This window comes from Wyeomyia smithii, chromosome 2, assembly GCF_029784165.1.
Source record: "Wyeomyia smithii strain HCP4-BCI-WySm-NY-G18 chromosome 2, ASM2978416v1, whole genome shotgun sequence".
Lineage (NCBI taxonomy): Eukaryota > Metazoa > Arthropoda > Insecta > Diptera > Culicidae > Wyeomyia > Wyeomyia smithii.
This window is the reverse complement of record NC_073695.1, coordinates 221,144,845-221,167,652: the sequence shown is the minus strand read 5'-3', so window position 1 is coordinate 221,167,652 and position 22,808 is coordinate 221,144,845. Positions and strand designations below refer to the sequence as shown.

Sequence of the window (22,808 nt, the reverse complement as noted above, 5' to 3'; positions counted from 1 at the left end):
ATTATCACTTAAAACATAGTGAACTAAATTTAATGATGATACCCCGTTAAGCATACAGACGCGAGGCATATTGACGCGAGGCCTAATGGACGCAAGGCAGAATGAACGCCCTGCCGGTTACGGTGTTATATGATTATCGTGTAAGAAGCGGCCGATCAACGTCCTGGTGCCAACATAAGCCGCCCAACAAGCCGCCCGCAAAACACAAAACGATGCAAAAATCGAAGAAGTAAATACGGATCGGAACAATTAGCACAGACCTAGGCGACGGAATCAGGTCTACGATTGGAAACTCGGTACAAGGAACTGCAGATCGTTCTGTTTTCACGGCTGTGACAGAATCATACATGATGAACTGAACCCACGCAGCTTCAAAATCGTAACACTGCAGGAACTTGGCTGATGGAAACAGAAGGTATGGTAAAGCGGACATCGTGAAGCTACTTTCAAGCAGAGCTGTGGCACCACCAACAAGCTGGGGACCGACTTCATAGTGCTGAAAATTAAGGGCCGGTTCTTCAACAAGAGTTGGCTTCTAAAAATATATTGATTCAAGATATTTGAAAGATTTTCCTAGGAAAAACTCTTCTGAAGAACGTAAGGCGCTACGATGCTTGCAGAAAAAGTTACTCACCCCAAACTGAATGAATGTCTGACGAACGGCTCACCATTGAATTTTTCCAGCAACACTGCTACAGCATGCTGGTATTGCAAACTTGCTTAAGGATGAGAAATAATTTCGCGTGAAAGTAAGCTTGAAAGTGTTATTTTTGCTCATAGTATCTTCGGAGGAGCCTCCAAGATAAATTTTACACAATATCATTTCTTATCGCATAAATGAATTTGCAACAGCAGCATGCTGCAGCAGTATTGCTAGTAAAATTCAATGGTGAGCTGTTCGTCAAACATACAATCAGTTTGAGGGGAATACCTTTTTCTACAAGCACCGTAGCGCCTTACAGTTTTCAAAAGAGTTCTTTCCAGGAAAATTTTCTATAAATATCATGTATCGATATATTTTTAGGAGCCAAGTGGACATCTCTAGAGAATAAGTTTTGAAAAAGTGGATTTTCTCATTTAAAATTGTATGGAAACTTCAAAAACCAGGTGCAAAAATATAGTTCCACCGATCGATCTGAAAAGTTACACGATACACGGTTGTTATAGGACACATAAGGAACACGAAGAGTGCATGGAAGCTACAATTTATTTTTTGCTCCACCCTACTGCCCACACAAAGGAAGACCCGACGATAAAAAAGAAGCGTTCTATGCGCTGCTGGTTTTTGATATCTTTTTTGTTTTTGGTAGTCCCGCAACGGGACTTCTGGATGGAGCGAAACACGCGTCGAAGTCGCTCGCCGCGACCAAACATTGTCGAAGTTGCACAAAAGTACGCGCAGCAGCTGGAAGCAGAATTTCCAACCTTCTCCGAACAAGTGTGAGGTGATTGATAGGTGAAAGCAGTACTACGATGACCACCTTAACGGCGATGTAGTAAAGGACGACATCGAAATGGCAGTAGATCCCGGTGTACGCTCACGAAAGAATTCCAGCCCCTGACCGCCAGAACGTTGAGGAGGAGATCGGCCGGCTGAAAAACAACAAAGCAGTTGGAGCTGGCCCTGAGGAGGTGTTGAAATATAGTGGCGAAGCATTATTGTTAGAACTTTCGAGAAGGAGGTAGTACTGGATGGAGGATACCGTGTGCCCCTGCCCCATCGACAAAAAGGACGACAAGTTGGATTGCTGCAAATGCCGTGCAATCATACTGCTGAATGCCGGTACTCTCACAAATTCTTTACCGTCGACTATCACCGTTTGCAAGGGGGTTTTATTAGGCACCGACTTTAAATCGGCGTACGATACAATCTATCGAGATTAGCTTGGGTGGCACGATATCGAAGAGGTCCGTTCAGACGTACTTCAATCTGAAGGTTTAGCCGGACAATTGAGATGGTCATAAACGCTTCGAAAACTAAGTACATGAGAGAAAGGGGTTCCAAAGAAGACAATATCAACCTCCCACTATTAATTCAGATCAACAGTGATGGAATCGAAATGGTAGAAGTTCGTGTACCCGGGCTCACTGGTAACTGCTGAAATTCGGCTACGCCCTATGGCAGGAAATCCTGCCTCCTTTGGACTCCGGGGGACGCTTCGCTCGAACAGAATTCGCCGCCGCACGAAGTTGACCATCTACAAAACACTCAACAGACCGGTAAACCTCTACGGCCACGAAACTTGGACCGTGCTCGTGTAGGACTAACGCGCCCTTTGGGTTTTCGAACGTGAAGTGCTGCATTTGCATCAGCTGCTGAGAGAACCATGGCGGAAATCGGAAGACTACGGGGTGGCAATAGGATGTATGAAAAAAACAAGTGATCATCGAATTTAAAGAACCGACCATGTACATTTTGTTTCTAGAACCAAAAAAATAACCTGTACAAAATTTCAGCTTTATCAGACATAATTTGTGCCTCAAAGCAATTAAAATTTTGGTGCTTTGACCCTCGAATGTGAACATCCCTAATAAAAAATTATGTTTATGACACCTAATGAAAATTAAAATGATTTAACTGTGGTTTGGTGAACATTTTTAATGTTTATTAAGCATTTTCAACCAAATTTTTTTTATCAGGAATGTCCATTTTCGAGGGTCAAAACATAAAAACTTTGAACACTTTGGGGCACCCGTAAATCATGTCCGATTGAGCTGAAATTTGGCACAAATCTTTTTTTGGGTCAATAACCGGAAGAAATATGGTTGATTTAAGAAATTTGACATAACCATTTTCGCCACCACCCTACCACCATACTGCGCATGTTGTAAGGATGTCGGACAACAACCCGGTAAAAATGGTTCTCGATAACGACCCGACTGGAACGAGGCGACGAGGCGCGCAGCAAGCAAGGTGGCTCGACCAAGTGGAAGACAACCTGCAGGACCTCCGCAGACGACATAGCTGGCGAGCTGCAGCCATGGATCAAATTTAATAGAGACAACTTTTTCGAACAGAAACGGACACCTCGACTTTTAGCTGACTGGGTAGGTGTGTGGTACCCGTGGCTTTGTGGTGAGCGATGTCGATCGGCTAGCTCTCCCACACGGCTGTCATGTCGGGTTCGATCAGGTCGAGGATCTTTTCGATCTTTCTCGATTCAGCACGATTCGATCCTCCACATGCAAAATGTGCCAAAAATTGTATCGATAACGAGCTCTCTCAACTAATCTAGTTGTTCGAGGCCGCTATTAGCCCCACAGGCTGGTGTGCGATATTGTTTTTAAGGTAAGTAACCTATGTAGCACAAAGGACGAAGCCTAACACCATATTGTCAACACCAGCACCATCGTCATCAGTGGAGGCTCAATGAAACCATCCACCATCCAGAAACCCTCAACCTTCAGGACAATTTTTCTGAAGACCGTAACTCTAGGTCGTCGGAAACGAGAAATATCATCATATTCCAGGTGAACTTTTGAAGAGGCTGCAATATTTTCAAACTAGGTGTGGCAATACACAGTGAAATGATTCCAAATTTATGGTGGGTATTTATTATCGAACCACATAATTTTCATATTATTAATTTAGCAAAAAAAAAAGACTAAGGAAAACTGAAGACAAAACGCATAGTTACCTTCTTTGGAGGTTCAATAGTCCGCGTTTCTAATAAGCGAGCATTTTCATTTGTGTTATTGAGACTAAGTATTTATCCACGAAGTTTAATTGAGAACGATAGAATGTCGCCAATACCTTGTCGAGTTTGAGCGAAATATATTACTAAAGTTGCTTTTTTATTTGTTGCTCTTATTTTAATGACTAGATGAAACATACTCTAACTATTCGTAATAAAGAACTTGTGCTCGTACGACTTGTATCAATTACTATTGTAACTTTGCAACAATCAAAGTACCTTCCAGAAAGATTAGATCAGAAAACAGCGGCTAACAAGATAATTAAAAAGGTTTCCTGATATGGGCTTCAATTCATTGTGCTTGTGAGTATATCAGGTTTTTCATTCATAAACGAAGGTGACCGGTAATGTAAGCTAAAAAAAGGGGGTTTTATAATATTTAATAATATCAGTACAAATATTCTAAAATGCATTTAACATTGAACAATGTATCAAGCAGTAATATTCAGGTTCATTCTAATCATAAGTAGCAAATTAAAGTAAACAATTTACCTGCCGATGTTCATGGGTCGACGAGCGCAACTTATTTCGAAACATTTCACTAGCTCAAATTGATTTTAAACACTGTACAGTCAATTCAAATATAATGTTACATTACGTTGATGTTTTATTCGTCTCAGCAGAAGCCTCGCAGCTAATTAAGGGCCGCTGCACCAGCTCGCAGCAAAGCAACGACTTCCTACGAAAGGCGTCACTGTTGAGAACATTTTACGTTATTGAAAAACTGTATCGATCAATTACACTGTTTCCACTGTTCATCAATTTCGTTTCGATTGTAACTGCTGGTTGATGCCGTACCGTATCCAGTCTTGCAGTGTGCGGGTATGTCGAAACAATATGCTTACCGCACTGTCCCAACACAGGTTGAACTTCGGAACAGGCTCACACCAAACGACTGCTATTTTCCACAAAATAAAAACTTTGATAGTTACACATATGCACTGTTTGCTTCCAACTAGTAAACAGTGCAGTTTTTCTACAGCATGTCCACAGAAACAGCAGTAAAAATATATTTATATGGCTTGGCAGAAACAGTTTCAGCTAGCCCAGAATGCATTCTCTTACTAGACTCGTATCACCAATGCCCATCTTTTCTCTGGCGCAAAGGGAGCTACCATAAATACGAATTGCCATGAGCACTGGCGTTGTCGGGGCAATCTTTATTGATATTTGCCTTCAGATAATAGGTTGATATTCTAAACAAAGTAATTGATAATTTGTGTTAGCCCCTGATATTAATGGAAGTTCAGTTTTTTTTTCAATTAAAATATTCTATTGAAGCCTATTTGTTCAACAAACACGTTTGCGGTAATTAGGTATTTCTTTATTGACTTTGTTGATACGGTCAGTTTTTATCATTCCAATGACTAGCAAATTTAACTCAAATTTAGCGGTAGATATGATATGGTGGAATTCAAATATCCGATTTTTTTGTACATACTATCGCAATTTATGGTCCTTAAAGTTTCATATTTTCTGTTCATATATCTGAATAATATGGATTGATACTCTTTGGTGAATAATAAAAAAATCATGAATATATACAACTGGTCTGAACTAAGAGCTTCTTTGAAACAATAAATCACGCGAACCATATTTTATTGCCCACATCAAACGATGTGTACTGCACGTTCAATAAACTATAACATCAATTCACTCTCGCTCTACTAGCGCTTGGACGTATTCGCTGTCGAGCATTATAGCTCCAAAATTCACGTTTTCTCAGATAACGGATTGAGAGCACTTTTCGCTTTGAACCATTTCAGTGTCTATATAAATTCCAATAAATTCGCACCTTCCGCTGTTCTTGGAGTTTTTTCGCAAGTGCGTGAAGCTAGAGCAATGACTACCTCTATCTAATCGCGAACACTACTAGCAATGATACTAAAATATTAGCTGACAAACTTTGCTGTCGCAGCGAGATACTGTTCGCGATTCTCCGTTAGTGAAACCACGCGCCCTGCCTGGCACTATTAGTAATAGACTGTAAACGCGAATAAAATTTGTTCCACTATTAGCTCGTCCTACAAATATAACAAAACCAAAGTCATTCATCCTGCAATTTTATCTGTTATGCCTATCTACTTGTCGTGTTTATTATCATTTTTATAGTTTTCATGCACTTTTGCTCGAAAGAACAAACTAAGGCATGCTGATAACTGATACGAAGCAAATGCACCAAACAAATAGCGAAAACTCTTTCTTTCTTCATTTACCTGCATATGTTAGAATCATAAACGCTAGCACGTGGCCGTATTTAAAAATGCCAACTTAAATACGTGCCCAAAACTCCTGCCCTTTTCTGCAGATGAAAATACAACTCGAGAAGCTCTGAAAACGATATCGATTCGCACTCAAGGAGATAAGACATTACCGGAGAAGTGTGGTTGTTACCATGATCAAACCAATTATTATTCGCGCGGTTTGTCGAGTGAACACAGTTTTATCAATTTCAAACATTTTGTTTCTATGCTCGGCTACCGTAACCCGAAAACAGGGTGCCAAGGGCAAGTTCCTTCACACTGCTTGCTGAAAGTTTGCAGATAGCATTTAATGATGTGTGGAGAAACTGTAGATCACCATCGCAATAATTGCGAGCTGGTTTACGTTCAATATATACTCACAAACCATCAACCAGAGTGCAACTAGGAAACAATAAGGCAGAAAATGTTCATTGCGACATTGTCAATAAATGCGAGAACACGAGTCAGGATCAGTGCTGAGAATATTCACTGTCATGATATTCAAAAGCAGCGAGTTTCAGCCGTCTTCATATTGATAATTATACTACCCATGCGACCGTTGATATTCATGATACCAAACAACCGATGAACACCGACAAGATAAACTTTAACACTCGTGTTGATATTTTGATCGTCAAAAATGAAAATCATACCAAAATAGTGAAAATCAAAATTAACCTTATTCGACTATTTATACCTCACTGGGCAGTGTACAGCGTCTGAACGGATTTTGCATTACTTGGATTGATAATCACCGAAGCTTCTTTGAATATCATTACGAGGCCTTTGATATTCATTCCACTGTTCTGTCATTGAATATGAGAAACGATATTCATGCATCGTCGCAATGAACATAGTTTACTGAGTTGCATCAGAGAATAAATGGGCTGACACTGAGATTAATTCAATTCATCTACTCATGAATAAACATTGATATTCTAAGGCACTGGTCAGGATACGCTTTGCACCAACCGATACTATTTATGCAACAACTAATCGATAATATTCATGCAACAGAAAATAGGTTTGGTTTAAAGAACCTTTTTGAAACCCAGATTTAAAAAACAATTTAACAAATTTAATATAATCTGCATGTGCAAAAATTTTGAGAACAATTTTTTATTTTCAGTTTTAATTGGGGGAATTATTACTACTTTTTTCCTAACAACCCATAGACATAAGGGGACATCCACATTCCACGTGGACAGTTTGGATGACCGCTGAGATTTCCGACAAATATTGTCAGTTGATTTTCAATGAAAATAAACCAAGGAATCCAGAAAAAAAAAATTTTGACCAAGAGTGTTGCCAGATAGATTCTTTCTGTATTTTAAAACTAAATTTACACTTTTCGGCAAATGCAGTTTTGTTGTTCAGACATTTTCCAATAAATGTGATAAAATGTGATATGAAGAAAATTAAAACTGGATTCGTAAAAATGGCATATTTCGAGATTGGCTATTACCTCGAAGCAGTGTTGCCACAGGTACAGATTTATCTGGAAAGATAAAGATTTTTTTTTTTTTTTTTTATAGATTCTGTATGGTACAGATTACAATTTTTTGTCAAAAGGTACAGATGGGTACAGATTTTCTTAAGCGTTCATATTTTTTTTTCTCTCGGTGTACTTAAAATCATTTGATATGCATCGCTAAGCATGAACGAAAATAAAGTAAAATATTTCTGTAAAGCTCGATGTGAAGGGTCATTTGGCGTTTTCATGCAAGATTTTTCTGTAACTCTGCTTGCTCTCTCAGAAAACTTAAAAGCAAAATTCCAAATTTAATAAAAAATTATAAGCAACATCAGGGGCCGTTCCTAAACCACGTGGTCAAGAAGAGGGGGACGGAAGGGGGGGGGGGCTTGTCAAAAGACCACGAAAGACCACGCACGGGGGTGGAGGGTTATCGAAATGACCACGTGGTTTTTTTTCTGACTTATAATTTATTGCTGCCACCAAATCAAGAATGAAGCTTTTGCACTTTAGAAATATAGAATGTGCTGAAAGTTCAATAATGAAAATGTAAAAATTTAAGTGAATTTTTGGCACTTGACAAATGAAAAGACCACGTGGTTTAAGTCGCAAGGAGAAGGGAGGGTTGGTTGGCCAAAAGACTGTGAAAGACCCAGGGAGGTACGGGGCGTATAAAAAGTAAGTAAAATATGACCACGTGGTTTAAGAACGGCCCCATCAACTGAATGAATAATTTGCAATTTCTGTATTTTTTAAGGTTAATTAAAAGTGATCTTTCCGTGCAACACCAGTTTTTCAGGTAGAGATTTTCGCAAAAAAAGTACAGATGAAAAAGATTTTTGCCCTTCCAGTATAAATAAACATGTGGCAATATTCCCTTGGGGTGATAGTTGTTTCTTACGTGAAAGTGTCCAAGGAACACGATGAAATTATCAACTTCAAAAAAAATGGCTGCATTCGCCGAAAAATGTAAATTTAGTGTTAAAATACAAAAACTACCTATCTGGCAACACTTCCGTTCCAGTCAAAACAAATGTTTTTTTGCTAAATGCCTTGGTTTATATTGTTTGAAAATCTTCTATCAGTATTTTTTGGACATCTTTCGTCGATGAATTGCAAGAAAAAAGAGTAAAGAGAGTGTTTCATTTTATTTTAAATTTGTCTAGACTATCATTTAAAAAGGGCGGAAGTTTTTTACCCCTTTTTTTTAATTGGCATATTCAAATAATGACTGAAAGTAGGGCAATTATTTCAAGGTATGACTCTTAGAAAATGCCCTAAATTTTTACTTGAAAATATTGAAAATAATAATTTGAGATCCTGTACTGCAAAAGAGTGGGTTTCAGAACAAAAAGTGATAAGAAAAAAACGGTCTTTCTAGATTTAAAAACATTTTAGATAAACAATTAAGCTATCTCAAAACCCTTCTAAACATTTTAAAATGGGCACACAGGAAAAACAGTTTTTCTGGCAAAAATTTTCTCATGTTCAGTAGTTTTCACGCGTTTTTCTCCCGAACACCCATGGGTATCATGGACCTACAGTAATGATGAAAATTAAAAAGTTGCCAGGCGATGACTTTTTGGAAATTGTCTGGATTTTCATACATAAATATTGAAAGAAAAAATTGAAGAAAAAATCATTTCAAATTTCTTTCAACTTGAGTTTTTTATTAGATAGCTAAATTCGGTTGCCAAAAGCTCTTCTGAGCAAACCACTTTGCGTTGGGAAATTCTATACTGAATTTTGTTTAACATTTTGAGAAATTTCACTGAACTCGGCGTTTTTTTAAAGTGTGTACGATGACTAGCTTGTTACACCAGTCGATTAGAAGGCAATTCTTGAACCGACTTTTTTCTGTTGGTTAAATTATACAAAAATACGTAGAAACCTGTAGATTAGCGAAGTTCTCCAAATTTACATTTTTAAAACTGGTATTTCTGCCTTTGATGATGCGAGTTGTTGAAAATTATCAGCCATTCAAAATGCATAAATGCAAATGTTTTATCGATCATTTAATTAAAATTGTTACCCAGGTAGGGGAAAGTAGGAAAGACGGACACTGCGGGTAAGATGGACACTTTTAATATTTCACAAACTAGAATGTATTATGATAGTTGAGTGATGCGAATACCTTCTTTATAGTGTGTTAATGCTTTTGAGTTGCACTATCGGTTTCCAGCAAGCAAACTGTCGAATTTATAAGTAAAACAAAGAATATTTTCGTGAACGCGCTATTTGATGTAATTTTTATTCCACGGAAAATAGTGAAAAACTCTAACTTACGTGAAACTTACGTGTTTTCATTTGTAAACAATAGTAAAGTGATTAATTAGTCTTTCCTCGGTTTTCTAGTGAAAATCCAGCAGATTTTCGATGTTCTGATGAAGAGCTACGATCGTTCGAAAAATTTACAACCAGGTCGGGCAAGACGGACACACTAAGATAGGGAAAGATGGACACACGGATTTCCCAAGAATTTCCACATGCAGCATCTGTTGTGTACTACAGATGTTCACAAAGTACACCCGCGAGAGAAACCAGAAGATATTAATCACTTAGCAGTTAGAACAGGCCATATAGGCGGAGAATTTTCGCCTTCATAGAAACCCATCCTCTCAAACTGTTCACGTGATGTATAGATGGACTCTAATAACGTAGAGTAATGTATGGCCATCACTTAACACATAAATCAAAAGAATACTTTACATACTACATCTTTTTTGTGAGTGTCCACCTGTACCTTCGTAGTGTCCATCTTACCCACCCCAAGTGTCCGTCTTTCCCAACCATGTCAAAAAACAGCAATTTGTAGTCTTATTTTTGAAGACCCAAAACACATAAAACTTGGAGAAAGTTCACTAATACCAAAAATGATTATGAAAACAAATGACAACAAACTTTCCCCTATACCTGGAAAATAAGTGAAGCATACATCACAGGCGTTCAAATAATTAATAGCTTGAAGATTATAGATGTCGCTACTGTTATATTTCTATTATACAATGCATATTCTGCGACTGGAGTTCAGAACTCCTAATCTAAAGTCGAATTAGTTTTTACGGTTTAACTAGACCGGAACTACACTAAAAACGAGTGCAAGTCGGAAAACCAACAGTTAATAAACCGTAACAGCTGGGAATCGGAAAACTAACTTTGCAATTGACATCCTATGAATTAACGTGTGACTGCAAAATTTACCGAAAAGGTTCCAAAATGTATGGAATCTTCATTTTTAAACTTTGTTTACCTCAAGGAAACAACTTCATTTAAAATAAGCTGATTCCTCCGCTGCACTCAAATCTGTGGCTTAAAATAGCACTCACGATCAATGTACATTTTTACTTTTTAAGTAAAGCTGACCCGCACTGATAGCCGATATGTCTTGGTGATATCTTTTCGTAGATGCACCACTGCACTCCAGTAACCAAAATATGGAATTCACAAATAAGAACAATAATATGCTCCCTACTCCTAACGAAATCTTTGTGTACTTTTTGATACGAGATACCTGCGTTGAGGGCGATGATTTTAGCAGCGAATTTCGCAAAATTCCCACATACGATATGATGCTGCCGTAGGAATGATTCCGTTGCATATCAGAACTGCTGGATGGCTGCGACAACGGAGACAGCTCGGATAAAGCCCGGTTCTTCATGAAAGGACGATTGTTATCCATTGTTCTGGTGTTGTTGTTCAATACTCAGCAACACTCATGCAGGAACACTCATCACTTGCCGTAACGGCGAATATGAACTCTCACGTTCAGCAATCAATATTGTAACTGTAGCAACTTTGCATATTAATTCTTAATTTTGTCACAATCGGACTGGCTCGCGAACCGGAACACTGAAAACTGTGCGCGAGCGCAAAATGGTACACTGAGACTAAACAAGATGCTCGTGTGAAAAAAATCTGTTGAATCCAGCGTTCGCTTCATACCTTCGTCTATCAACTCGGTTTATCTCTATCACTCGCGTTGACGTTGGATTGTGCATCTCAGAGCAGCGTTGAAGGAGTAGTTTAGAAGCAAAAGACTTATCAGTACGAGCCGCCACAACACGCTACTAGGAACAAAAGTTCACGACTTTGGCATATGTAGACCAACGAAACGTGTAGGGGAAAGTAGGTAAAGACGGACACTGCGGGTAAGATGGACACTTTTAATATTTCACAAACTAGAATGTATTATGATAGTTGAGTGATGCGAATACCTTTTTTATAGTGTGTTAATGCTTTTGAGTTGCTTTATCGGTTATCAGCAAGCAAACTGTCAAATTTGTAAGTAAAACAAAGAATATTTTCGTGAAAGCGCAATTTGATGTAATTTTTATTCCACGGAAAATAGTGAAAAACTCGTGAAACTTACGTGTTTACATTTGTTCACAATAGTAAAGTGATTAATTAGTCTTTCCTCGGTTTTCTAGTGAAAATCCAGCAGATTTTCGATGTTCCGATGAAGAGCTACGATCGATTGAAAAATTTACAACCAGGTCGGGCAAGACGGACACACAGATTTTCCAAGAATTTTCACATGTAGCATCTGTTGTGTACTACAGATGTTCACAAAGTACACCTGCGAGAGAAACCAGCAGATATTGATCACTTAGCAGTTAGAACAGGCCATATAGGCGGAGAATTTTCGCCTTCATCGAAACCCATCCTCTCAAACTGTTCACGTGATGTATAGATGGACTCTAATAACGTAGAGTAATGTATGGCCATCACTTAACACATAAATCAAAAGAATACTTAACGTACTACATCTTTTTTGTGAGTGTCCACCTTTACCTTCGTAGTGTCCATCTTACCCACCCCAAGTGTCCGTCTTTCCCAACCATGTCAAAAAACAACAATTTGTAGTCTTATTTTTGAAGACCCAAAACACATGAAACTTGGAGGAAGTTCACTAATACCAAAAATGATTATGAAAACAAATGACTTTAAGTTTCAATTTGTATGACTACTGCGATCTAAATAGCAATACCTAAGTAATTATTTAGATTAAACCTTAGGGTGTCCGTCTTTACCTACTTTCCCCTACATGAGCGCCGATGTTATTTGTTTACTGTTTTCTAGGGAAGATAGGGCATGTGTGGTGAACGTAACAGAATGTTGCCATTGGGTGAAGAACACCTTTTTGGTAGTTTCGACCGTATATATTTATGCATGCAGTTGAAAATGCTCATCCTAAAAATAACCACTGCAGTTAGAATTTTGAACAGGAAAATACAATATGGGTATTCATGTCGAGCTCGTTAACAAATACCCAGCCGTAAAAATACTCACCTCCATTGACGAGTAATGGAAGATACACAGTTTACGGCTGGGTATTCATATACGAGCTCGATGTGAAGACCCCTAATATAATTTTCAATTTTCTAACTGTGGGTTGAATATTTCAACTATTCGTCAGTAAAGTAATATAAGCCTGAAGTTAAATCTAGTAGTTTTAGATCCATTTCGGACAATTATGGGTAGAACGACAGAATGAGTTTCGCTTAACTAGAAATAAATCAGACATTTATGAAAACTCTTTATAAGGTTTCTCAAGCAATAATACAACATACTTGGTTGAGGTAATATCAGAAATATGATGTTAATCTTTAAAGAGTAAGAAATAGACGTGAAAAGAGCAGTAAAATTAGTAGGAACATTTCGATTCATAGAAAAACTGATACGCGCATGATTCCAGATTCGAACATAATATCAATTCATCATTTACAATGGTTATGGCTGATGAATTGAAAATGTCTCTCGTTTTTTGCATGATGAATTCCCGTGTCACATCTCCAATAAGACCCAAACTAGAATCAATATACAACAAGCATTATCAATAGTTCATTCTTGCCACTTGCCTATGTTTCCCCTCAGACGAATCCCAGACAACTTCCCAATCTGATGTGTTATGACCTATTTATTGAAAACGTTTACGTCGTAAAAAATACAAATACGACACTCATATTTCTACACTGTCCTGATCAGAATAAATAACGAGAATACAGCCGAATGAGTTCTAATATATTATTATCAAATATTTTTTCGAGGTTAACTGAAGATTTAATCTTATTAGCAGTTTCAATAGTCATTTTTAACGATTTTGCAAATGTTTTCACGTTTGTTATAGTTTTTTTCTTGCTTATATTAGTATTAGTTTAAAAAACGATGTATGGTACATAGTACATACCTATCGAAAATAGGCATTGTTTCTATATTTATGCGGACGATTTAAGCGGTATTTGAAATATTACCTATTCTCAACATTGATTCTTTTATATTAAGATGCTCAATAAGAAACTTACTTGACGTTTGATATAGCTAACAGAAGAAGTAATAAATAGAAGTTATTGTTGGCATCGCAAGTTCACATATTACAATTATTTTGCAGATTGTTGTTATTCACTGAGTTGAACAAACGCGTTAAGGTCCGAACAAAATGGATACGTTTGCGTTGCGTGAATGTTAATTTGACAGACATGTATGGGCTAACTGTCAAATTGACGGAAACGCAGCCGCAACGCTTTTAGAGTCTAGTCTAGTCCAGAGTCAATGGTATATAGAGTCGCGCGTGGAGAAAATCTATCGTTTCGGCAACACAGTTTTTGTGCCGTTTGTTGTCAAGAACTATACAGTTCTGTTTTTCACCATGCATAAGCGAATATCATTTTTTGAAATTCTTCACAAGGTACACTGTTTTGAAAGATTACACCGGTGATGTTTTGTTAAATTTAAGTGAACCAGTGTACAGGTTTAATGTTGGATTAAAATGTGTAAGTAAAACTTCGAAAAACACATATTCTTTATTACGCTCAATTACAACACTTTTCATCCACTCCTAACATTATCACCTTGTTTATTTACATTGCTCGATTGGTACCCTCGTTTGGCACCGATTTGGTTCCTTTGGTTTCATCTTTGCGGGACTCTTAAACATAGACTCTGGTCTAGTCTAGTCTAGTCTACACTAACACAGCCAGTACTTGAAAGGATCCTGGAAAATGATATCCACCATTTAAAAAAAATGGTTTCCATACATTTTTCTTGTCAACGGCCAGGCCTACTGGTAGCCGCAACGCCTTTAGAGTCGCACTAAATGCGAATATACAATTCCAAAAAAGTAAACTGAACAGACGTACCGTTTTGAGGGATACCTTATTCCCAAAAACTGCATTCAACTATCTTATTTCCAAAAACCACTTTCTACTACCAAAACTCGTCAAAAAAAAAAAAATGGTTTATAGGTATGTTTTAATTTGAGTAGTAAATATTTTTTTCTCAAAATTCTTTTACCTAAATGTCCTGGTTATTGGCACTCATTCATCCCGTCTCCCATCCAAGTAAATTTGGTCAGCCTACGAAACAGACAATTTTCGTTACATATGTTGTGATCCTTCCTTAAGCCATGATTTTAGTACGAAGGTATGCCAGCTGAAACAAATCTAATCACAATGATCACAATTGTACAATTCCATAGAGATCAGGTATCAGAAATGCTTCAACAAACTGACGCTGACTACAAACAACGGTTTGTCACCAGACAAAAATAGTTTTAACAAACTCATGAAACATTGCATTTCATCTTCTGCAATCTCATCAAGAACAACCCGATTGAATGAAAATTGAACTTCTAGAGCTTAAACCACGGGACGGAGTAGTATGTGATCGTGATGAAAATAAATAAATTAATATACATTCATAAATATAGAACTCTACGCTAGACATGGCTGGGAATGACAAGAGGACGTGAGCGTGGTTAATAACCCAAAATAGATTTCACGCGAGAACATTTCTACCCGACGAACTTGCTAGTAAAGAACATTGCAGAAAAGTGAACCTTTTAGAGCAGCTTCCGTTTGCCGATAGTTGTAACTACGAATAAAATGATTTATAATGATTCGGCAGATACTGCAAATCAAAATAATGTATAAGGTTTACATCACAAAAAGAGGCAAAAACTTACCCGATGGGTGGTTCAAATCTATTTCGTCAATTGGTTTCAATAGTTCAAAGTCCTAGCCTTGCAAGAAGATACTCGAATGTGGCAGAGAGCACATATATAGGCAACGATCTTTAGTAGCACTTTTAATTAGTATTCAATCAAAATTTGATATAGAGACAAGAGAAAGTATAGTGCATAATGATTTACCAAGGCTATTTTCACTTGACACGCACTTTCATGTATCGGTTTGATGTTTAAATCTTGAAGTTGAATTTTACTGTTGAAAAATTTCACCTTTAAGCACAAACTGGACGATAACAAGTGGTACTAGGTTTCCAAAAATGTTTTCACATCAAATCAAACACAGTAAATACGCGCTTTACGATAAATGATTGAAATTAATCGGTGATGATTTCTGGCTGGATTTCTCCGCAGAAATTCTGACAGCGCATCAGAGGCAGCTGTTTTTGAGTTTCATGCTTTTGTTGACAGCGACCCAAGTATGATGACAGTTCTACAAGGTATGCTACATTTTTGTCTATCCACGCACACAAACAAATCTCGTTATGAAAAATTTCGCGTTTTGTATGGAATTCAGAACATTTTTGGAAATTTCTCGTTTTATGTTGTTTTATATCTGATTTTTTTGGTTGGAGAGTAAATTTCCAGTTGAAACACACTAGAAATTGATATTAATTTAGATTTAGTGTGAAAAATTGCGACAAATTGTCATAGCTCATGACTTTTGTTGCTGTATGAAACATGAGCGACTCTATTTAGAAGCGCTATTAGAGTACAAGAAAATAACGAAAAGTGCAAAAGGGTTACCGGCAAATTGATGAAAAACAGCATATTTTACCTAAACCGCAGCATGTTTATGTATTCCCCACAAATAAAACATGTTTCAACATCATTTCTATAACTTTTCAGGAAAGCATGTTTTATAAGTTTAGTTTAAAATGCAAAATCATTTCAAATTTCATACAAAATTGGAAAAAGTTCATAACGATCACTAATACTAATGCATCGACGTGAATAGCATACCTTGTAGAACTGTCATCATACTTGGGACAGCGACAGCAAAATGCGGATCATCATCAGAGCTGCCAGATGTTGTTTCGGGGAATCTAATGCACACAGATAAAAATTTATACATATTTCTCAAAGTATTTTTCTTTTATTTTCTCATGTTTTAAATTTAAAAAAGGTTGAAAACAATTTCATTCAATAAGTCTTTATTGTTCTGTAAATAGTTTCTGGAGACAAAAAAAGTACATTTCCGTTTTACTTTTTCCTTTTTTTTATATACACTACAAACAATTTTTAAATGCAGAACTTATCTGCTATCGTAACCGTAACACTTGAAATCGTAATTTTAATGCTGTGATCGATTAAAATGAGTGCGATACCATGCTCGAAGAAAACATTCATACTAACGTCTACATATTTCTCAAAGTATTTTTCTTTTATTTTCTCATGTTTTAAATTTAAAAAAGTTTGAAAACAATTTCATTCAATAAGTCTTTATTGTTCTGTAAATAGTTTCTGGAGACAAAAGAAGTACATTTCCGTTTTACTTTTTCCTTTTTTTTATATACACTACAAACAATTTTTAAATGCAGAACTTATCTGCTACCGTAACCGTAACACTTGAAATCGTAATTTTAATGCTGTGATCGATTAAAATGAGTGCGATACCATGCTCGAAGAAAACATTCATACTAACGTCTAACTAACGACGACGCGGCGTTATCACGTGAATTCCTGAGTTTTTGCAGTTATTTATGCGAAGTTTGCAATATACGCGGCTTTCAAAATTTAATTTTTTCGGATTGACAACTATAATTTACGCTTGTTTATAGAATGGAATCGGTGTTCTGTTTGATATTGCATTGAGCAACAAGAATTTCGTGTTCGCATTTTCTCTCTAATTCGACGCTCGTTTATTTCAATCATGCGAAATTGGTAATTCCATTCCCCAATTCATTCGATCGAATGTCGAAAATGGCCATTAAAAAAATTGGTAACTATACGTACAAGTAAAGCTTGATTGTCATTAAAATAGCAAATTTGCTGCTCCATAGAATTATTGAACTACGAGAATCGCGAGTCTGCACCTTACTAGTGAGCATAGGGCCTTACAAAGAGACTTTTGTTAACCCTGTAGAAAGTACTTGTTTATTTTCTGAACACGATAACTAATGGGTAATGCTTTGTTGTTCATTTCAATAGATGATTGAAGTCTTCCATTCAAGTTCTACTATAACTTGTGAAAAGAATAGTTCTACGCCAAAAACAATCAAAAAATTATTGTTTCATACCCTTTGTTGCGTTATTTTCCTTGGACTTTCGGACCGTTTTACTTTAGCCACCTAGTGACTAATAGTCTTATTTCTACTCTGCTGCATAAAAGAAAATGACTAGTTGTGCTGTGTGGAAGATATTCTAAGTAATCGATTTTGTAAAAGCTTCGTAGCGTTAGCAGACTAATTTTTAAGCATACCTCACTGCTGTGCTTAAAATAGCACTATTACAGAATACAGTAATTGAGTAGTAAAAATGCCAGCAAATGCAGTACACTAGTATAAGACATTTATTATTAGCCAAGTTGAACAATATGTTATGCATGTTACAAAGTAAAAGTACAACTTACAATTGAATTGCCTGGTGTGTAGCACTACTGAAACGTATTCGTATAAATAACGTATTCACGGTCACACTACACAAGTGCGCTTAAAACTGTCTTTTGCATCGATGGAAGGCAAACTTTTCGTGGCTAAGTAATTCACCTGGTTATGAAGATTTACCAGCCGAACACTGACGAAACACACTTTAGTCTAGTATTTAGTATCCCCGAATGCAGGTTATCTCACAGGCTCAGGAAGAGATAACAAGCAAATTTTAGCAACCTTATACGGACTACTCGAGAATGGTGGTGTCTTCACGTACTAAGATTTGAACAATTTCTTCTTCTACATTATCTGAGTCAGCCTCCAACGAATCAGTATCAACATCTAAGTGAAGAGATAAGATTTGAGTTAGTTCACAAGTCGCAAAAATAAATGTTATTGTACACTTACTGTTTCTCAACTGCATACGACGGTACTTCTGCTCTTCCCACTCACTGATGCGCTTGTTTCGGTACTCCACGAACTCCTTCCGTAAGGTTGCACGTTTCTCCAGTAATTCCTTGGATGCTCTAGTCATACGAACGCGATCTTTGCTTTCAAACTGTGCGTAGTATTTTTTAAGATTTTTGCGAATTTCTTTCTGCTTCTCTTCTGAAAGCAGCGTCGGTGGCCGTGGACGCCATAAGAACAGAATAAAGTTCTTCAGATTGACACGCTTCAGAATTTTCCCTTGGAACGACCAGATATAATATCCGTGATCTTCTTTGATCTTAAATATAAAAGTAGAGGGATTAATATTTATTAGGTATATAAATTTAAATGTAAATTTACAGTGTGTGGTCACGAATTAGGGCACTATAATTAATAGTATGAAACACCTATATATCATTCGTTGGCCAACTTTGATATTGGAGGCAAACTAAGAGGAAATCGAAAAAAAGGTTGTCGAAAACCTCTAATGGGCTCTCCGATATAACAGCATTATATGAAACTCACCTTTCCCGTTGTACCGGTGACCACATAACGTCCTGTGGGATCCCATTCAACCTCGGAAGCTCGATGATGATCACCACTCTTCATAATAGTAAAATCGTTAGTGTCCACGAATTCGAAAGATCCCACTTGTAGATTAGCAAGCACAATAAATTGCCCCCGGGGAGACCAGAACAAGTGACTGCATACTTTTTTCTCCATTTTCTTGAGCATGGTCGGTTCCTGTCCCTTTTTCGCCTCGTAAAAACTAACATTAGCCGAGGAGGGTTCACCATGGATAATAGAAAACTTAGATCCAACGGGTTCCCACGCAAAGGCCAGAATCGTTTCTTTCACCTCCACCGAATCAACGGGGATGTCCTTTTCTCGCATGTGAAATATTTCAAAGTTGTAAAACATGCCCAAAAACTTCACGTCAGCGTCTTTCTTGTCCTTTTTCGATTTTGAATAGCGATCCACCTTCACGCACAGATAGTCTCCGGATTTCTGCCAATGAATCTTACAATCGGCAACGTTGAACAGATTTTTGTTACGAATTTCGATTTTTTTGGGAATTTCCAGTAAGGTGACGCGAGCAGGAGCATCGATATCCTCCGACATCCAATATGCGATAATGTTATCCGTTGGAGACCAGCTGAAGTTGCGAATACCCTGAACTTTGATGGACTTTTTGTCGAGAAGGTAGAAAGTAGATGTTTCATACACGTGAATAGCATTTTCACCCATTCGGGCTACGTATTTATCGTCGTGAGACCATCGGAACATTGACATATTAGTTGTGCCATCGGAAACAAACGATCGCTTCTCCGTGCCGGTGCGAATATCCCAGATAACGATCTTTTGACCATTTGGTCCGTACGTCACTAAATACTGTTCACAAGGAGAAAAATCTACATACTGTGTGTTCGAATGCGGGAATTTGTTAATTTTGATAAAATTCGATCCACCCCAGATGACTACTCCTTGTTTATGGAAGGTAACAATATAGGTTCCTAACGGTGACCATTTGACGTATGTCTCGGTAAAACGCTGAAAGGTTAAACAATTTAGCACGAACTGACAAATATTGTGGCAAAACTTACTTCGCGGGTTAGAATCTCCACAGGCTCAGGCTGAGCGTTTTGCCAGAACTGCACCTGAACAGCACTAGGAGTTGCTTCAGCGACTACACAAAACTGATCCTGGGCGTCGGGCTCAGTTAGGAAGGTATACAGATCATTCTGTACCTTATATGGTTGCGGCTCCGGCGGACTCCATTCTTTTGGTATATCCGAGTACTTTTGAAAATCGGAAAACAAATTCACCAGTAAAGTGTGAGATTTATCCAGTCGGTAGCAATTAAATGCCTTTACGGCTTCTTCCGCCATTTCAGGGCTTTTGTATTCGATGAATGCGTAGCCCTTAGTGTTATCTTCGTCATCCTTAGGATAGTGAATGTTCACTATCTCTCCTCCAGCACTCTTGAATATTTTTTCCAGGACACCCTGAAGTTTCGGGAATCTTGCTGGACCAACCACTGGAATATTGTCCACAACAATAACATTCTCGACACCATCAGATTCACAGGGTTTCCGTTTGAGAATATCTCCTAAGAGTTCTGTAAAATTGAACACAAAAGTTAAACCTCCGACTCATCGTTAGATCATTCTAAGACAGGGTACAGCTTACGTGTGCACCATGTAATAGCAACGTATATTGCATGTGTGGTAGTGTCATGGCAAGAAAAATTCAGAAAACCCACCTTCATCGGATATATCTTCGACAAATCCCTCGGGATCATCAAAGTTCGGTTCTTCGTCATAAGTGGATTCCTCACCACCATCACTGTCGTAGTTTTCACCTTTCTTTTTAGCCATTTTGAATGGAAATAACCGTAAAAATTAACAAACTAGCCGGGTACTACCTAAAACCGATTTTCCCACTTTTGACAACTGCACCGGAAAAGAATGAAGTGAAAGCTTTTGCTAACGCAATGTTGGTTGCCCTGTTCAGATTAATCATTTTAAATCTCTTCCACACGCAGCCAAAAGGTGCGTTGTGAAATTCGTCAATCGATTCAAGACTTTTGTTCGAAATGTAGTTAGCGCTGCGATCTAACGGAGTTGGCCTATCCACACGATCCACCCAGCGAAAAAAACGCCATGAAGGAGACTATCCGCAATCTCACCGATGATTATTTAAACCACCGGTCGCCATAATGCGTGTTCGTAATATATGGATTTCTCTGCTTATGTCAGTTTTGATATTTCTGAAGAATGGGACACCCGAAAAAATGTTTAATGCTAAGAGATGGCGCTGTAGTGGCAGTGGTAGTAAAATCGAAATTTTCACGAGCATTTTGCTTAATGACCGGAAAAACTGCTATTAGTTACCCTTTTTCATATTATTCTAACTTTTTAGTACTTACTTAGCATTGAACATTTTTTCGGGTGTCCCATTACCAGATATATAATATATAATGTTTTTCTTTAGATAAACTACATTAAAACTAGAAACTGACGTAAGCAGAGATGTCAAAGGGGTCGATAAGGGGTTGATTATCTGATAGCTGCTACGTTTCATACAACGTATGATTTTTAAATGTAGTTTCCCCAATTCTTAAGAGACAGGAAATAATTTTCAGAAATCATTGAAATATGTTGGTAGATAAATCGCACGGGCATGCATAATCGTCAATTCGTAAATGAATTAAACGATATAAAAACTAATAAATATTACGACATTTGGCGACGACATTCACTGTTAGCTGCACCTGTTTATGTTCAGGTAACTCCTCGAGCTATGAACTGAGTCTGTGTGCAATCCGTAAGCTCAAGACTCGATGTCAAATTCTTCTGGTTGTTCAAAAGCTCACTTATTGGCAAGCCATCGGGAAATTCGATGTTATGTTTAGAGACTGAATCAGACAACATCTTCGCCATTTTGATTTCTATATATTTTCGTAGATGCTACGTGATAAAACATAGTATGCATGTGATTTTCACGTAGATGTTATGTATGTCACATAGATCATACAAAATGACAGAAAATGAATGAGTACAGGAAATTTTACGTAACAATAATGTGAAAAACATTTTGAGTGTATATATTTTTAACTTGCACAACTAATCACGACCAGGCATGGGGAAAACACAGCATATCAAAGCGCGTGGGGCCCATCTGCTAACAAACACACCACGCAGGGCTATTCGTATTACCCTCCGTCGCTAGCTGAAGACAAAACACTGGAAAGCCATTCGTGAACACGCGAGCCGAGGGTTTTTTGACTTCGGCACATGAGGCAACCGAGGACTCGCAGTTTCGGGGAACACACAAGCATTGGTCGCCACGACGAGATCGACATTGGTATAATATTGGAAAACTTGACGGTAGTCATCGCATACAACCACCTGCAATATTTTTTTCATAAGTACTTTTGTAAACATGATGCGTTTGAGAAAACACGTGTTAGCAAGCGGGCTTCCGAGGGCTCACGAATTCGGGAACACTCGGGAATGTGTTTGCCGGAGCTTCTGAAGGGCTGTTTTATTTAGAACACTGTGGGTTTCCGTTTTATCAAAAACATCATATCAAGAAGACTGGCATCTCTGGACCGATCCCATACAAATGACAAGCGTCAAATCAAACAACGCACTCCATCTATTAAAGGTGGAAGTTTGCTTTGAAAGTGCTGGTAATTACATCGCTGCGAAGACAAGGTGTGCGTATGTGGTGGTCCAGCCTGTGCGTTCGGCTTGCGTTCGCATCGTCAGCACACACACCACCATGCGTCAGTTCCACTTTTACTCAAAAGACTGCGCTGCTAAAACTGTCGCTCAATCTCAGGCAGAGTTC

General features: G+C 37.8%; 2 protein-coding genes across 9 annotated transcripts in view; both read right to left on the bottom strand.

Annotated features, from left to right (window-relative positions):
* LOC129725740 (kinase D-interacting substrate of 220 kDa) overlaps positions 1–15,835 on the bottom strand; it is a 54,469-nt gene extending 38,634 nt beyond the window's left edge. For 2 of the 8 annotated variants that reach the window (XM_055681887.1, XM_055681896.1), the window contains exon 1: positions 15,373–15,833. Coding sequence is in view for 3 of the 8 variants with exons in the window: in XM_055681892.1 (XP_055537867.1) it covers positions 10,924–11,091 (168 nt within the window). In the remaining 5 variants the exon portion in view is untranslated. Of the gene's footprint in view, positions 1–4,187; positions 4,758–5,490; positions 5,554–10,923; positions 11,307–15,372 lie in introns of those variants that run through there. The other 6 variants (XM_055681895.1, XM_055681888.1, XM_055681891.1 and 3 more) reach the window with 6 other exon arrangements.
* Positions 15,836–17,921: 2,086 nt separating this feature from the next.
* On the bottom strand, positions 17,922–20,926 carry LOC129724273 (eukaryotic translation initiation factor 3 subunit B). The gene is made up of 5 exons (XM_055679005.1): positions 20,716–20,926; positions 20,057–20,571; positions 18,978–20,003; positions 18,432–18,750; positions 17,922–18,365 (listed from the first exon to the last, which is right to left on the bottom strand). The coding sequence occupies exons 1-5, from the start codon at positions 20,828–20,830 to the stop codon at positions 18,271–18,273; spliced, it is 2,070 nt and encodes a 689-aa protein (XP_055534980.1). The 5' UTR covers positions 20,831–20,926; the 3' UTR covers positions 17,922–18,270.
* Positions 20,927–22,808: the final 1,882 nt, after the last annotated feature.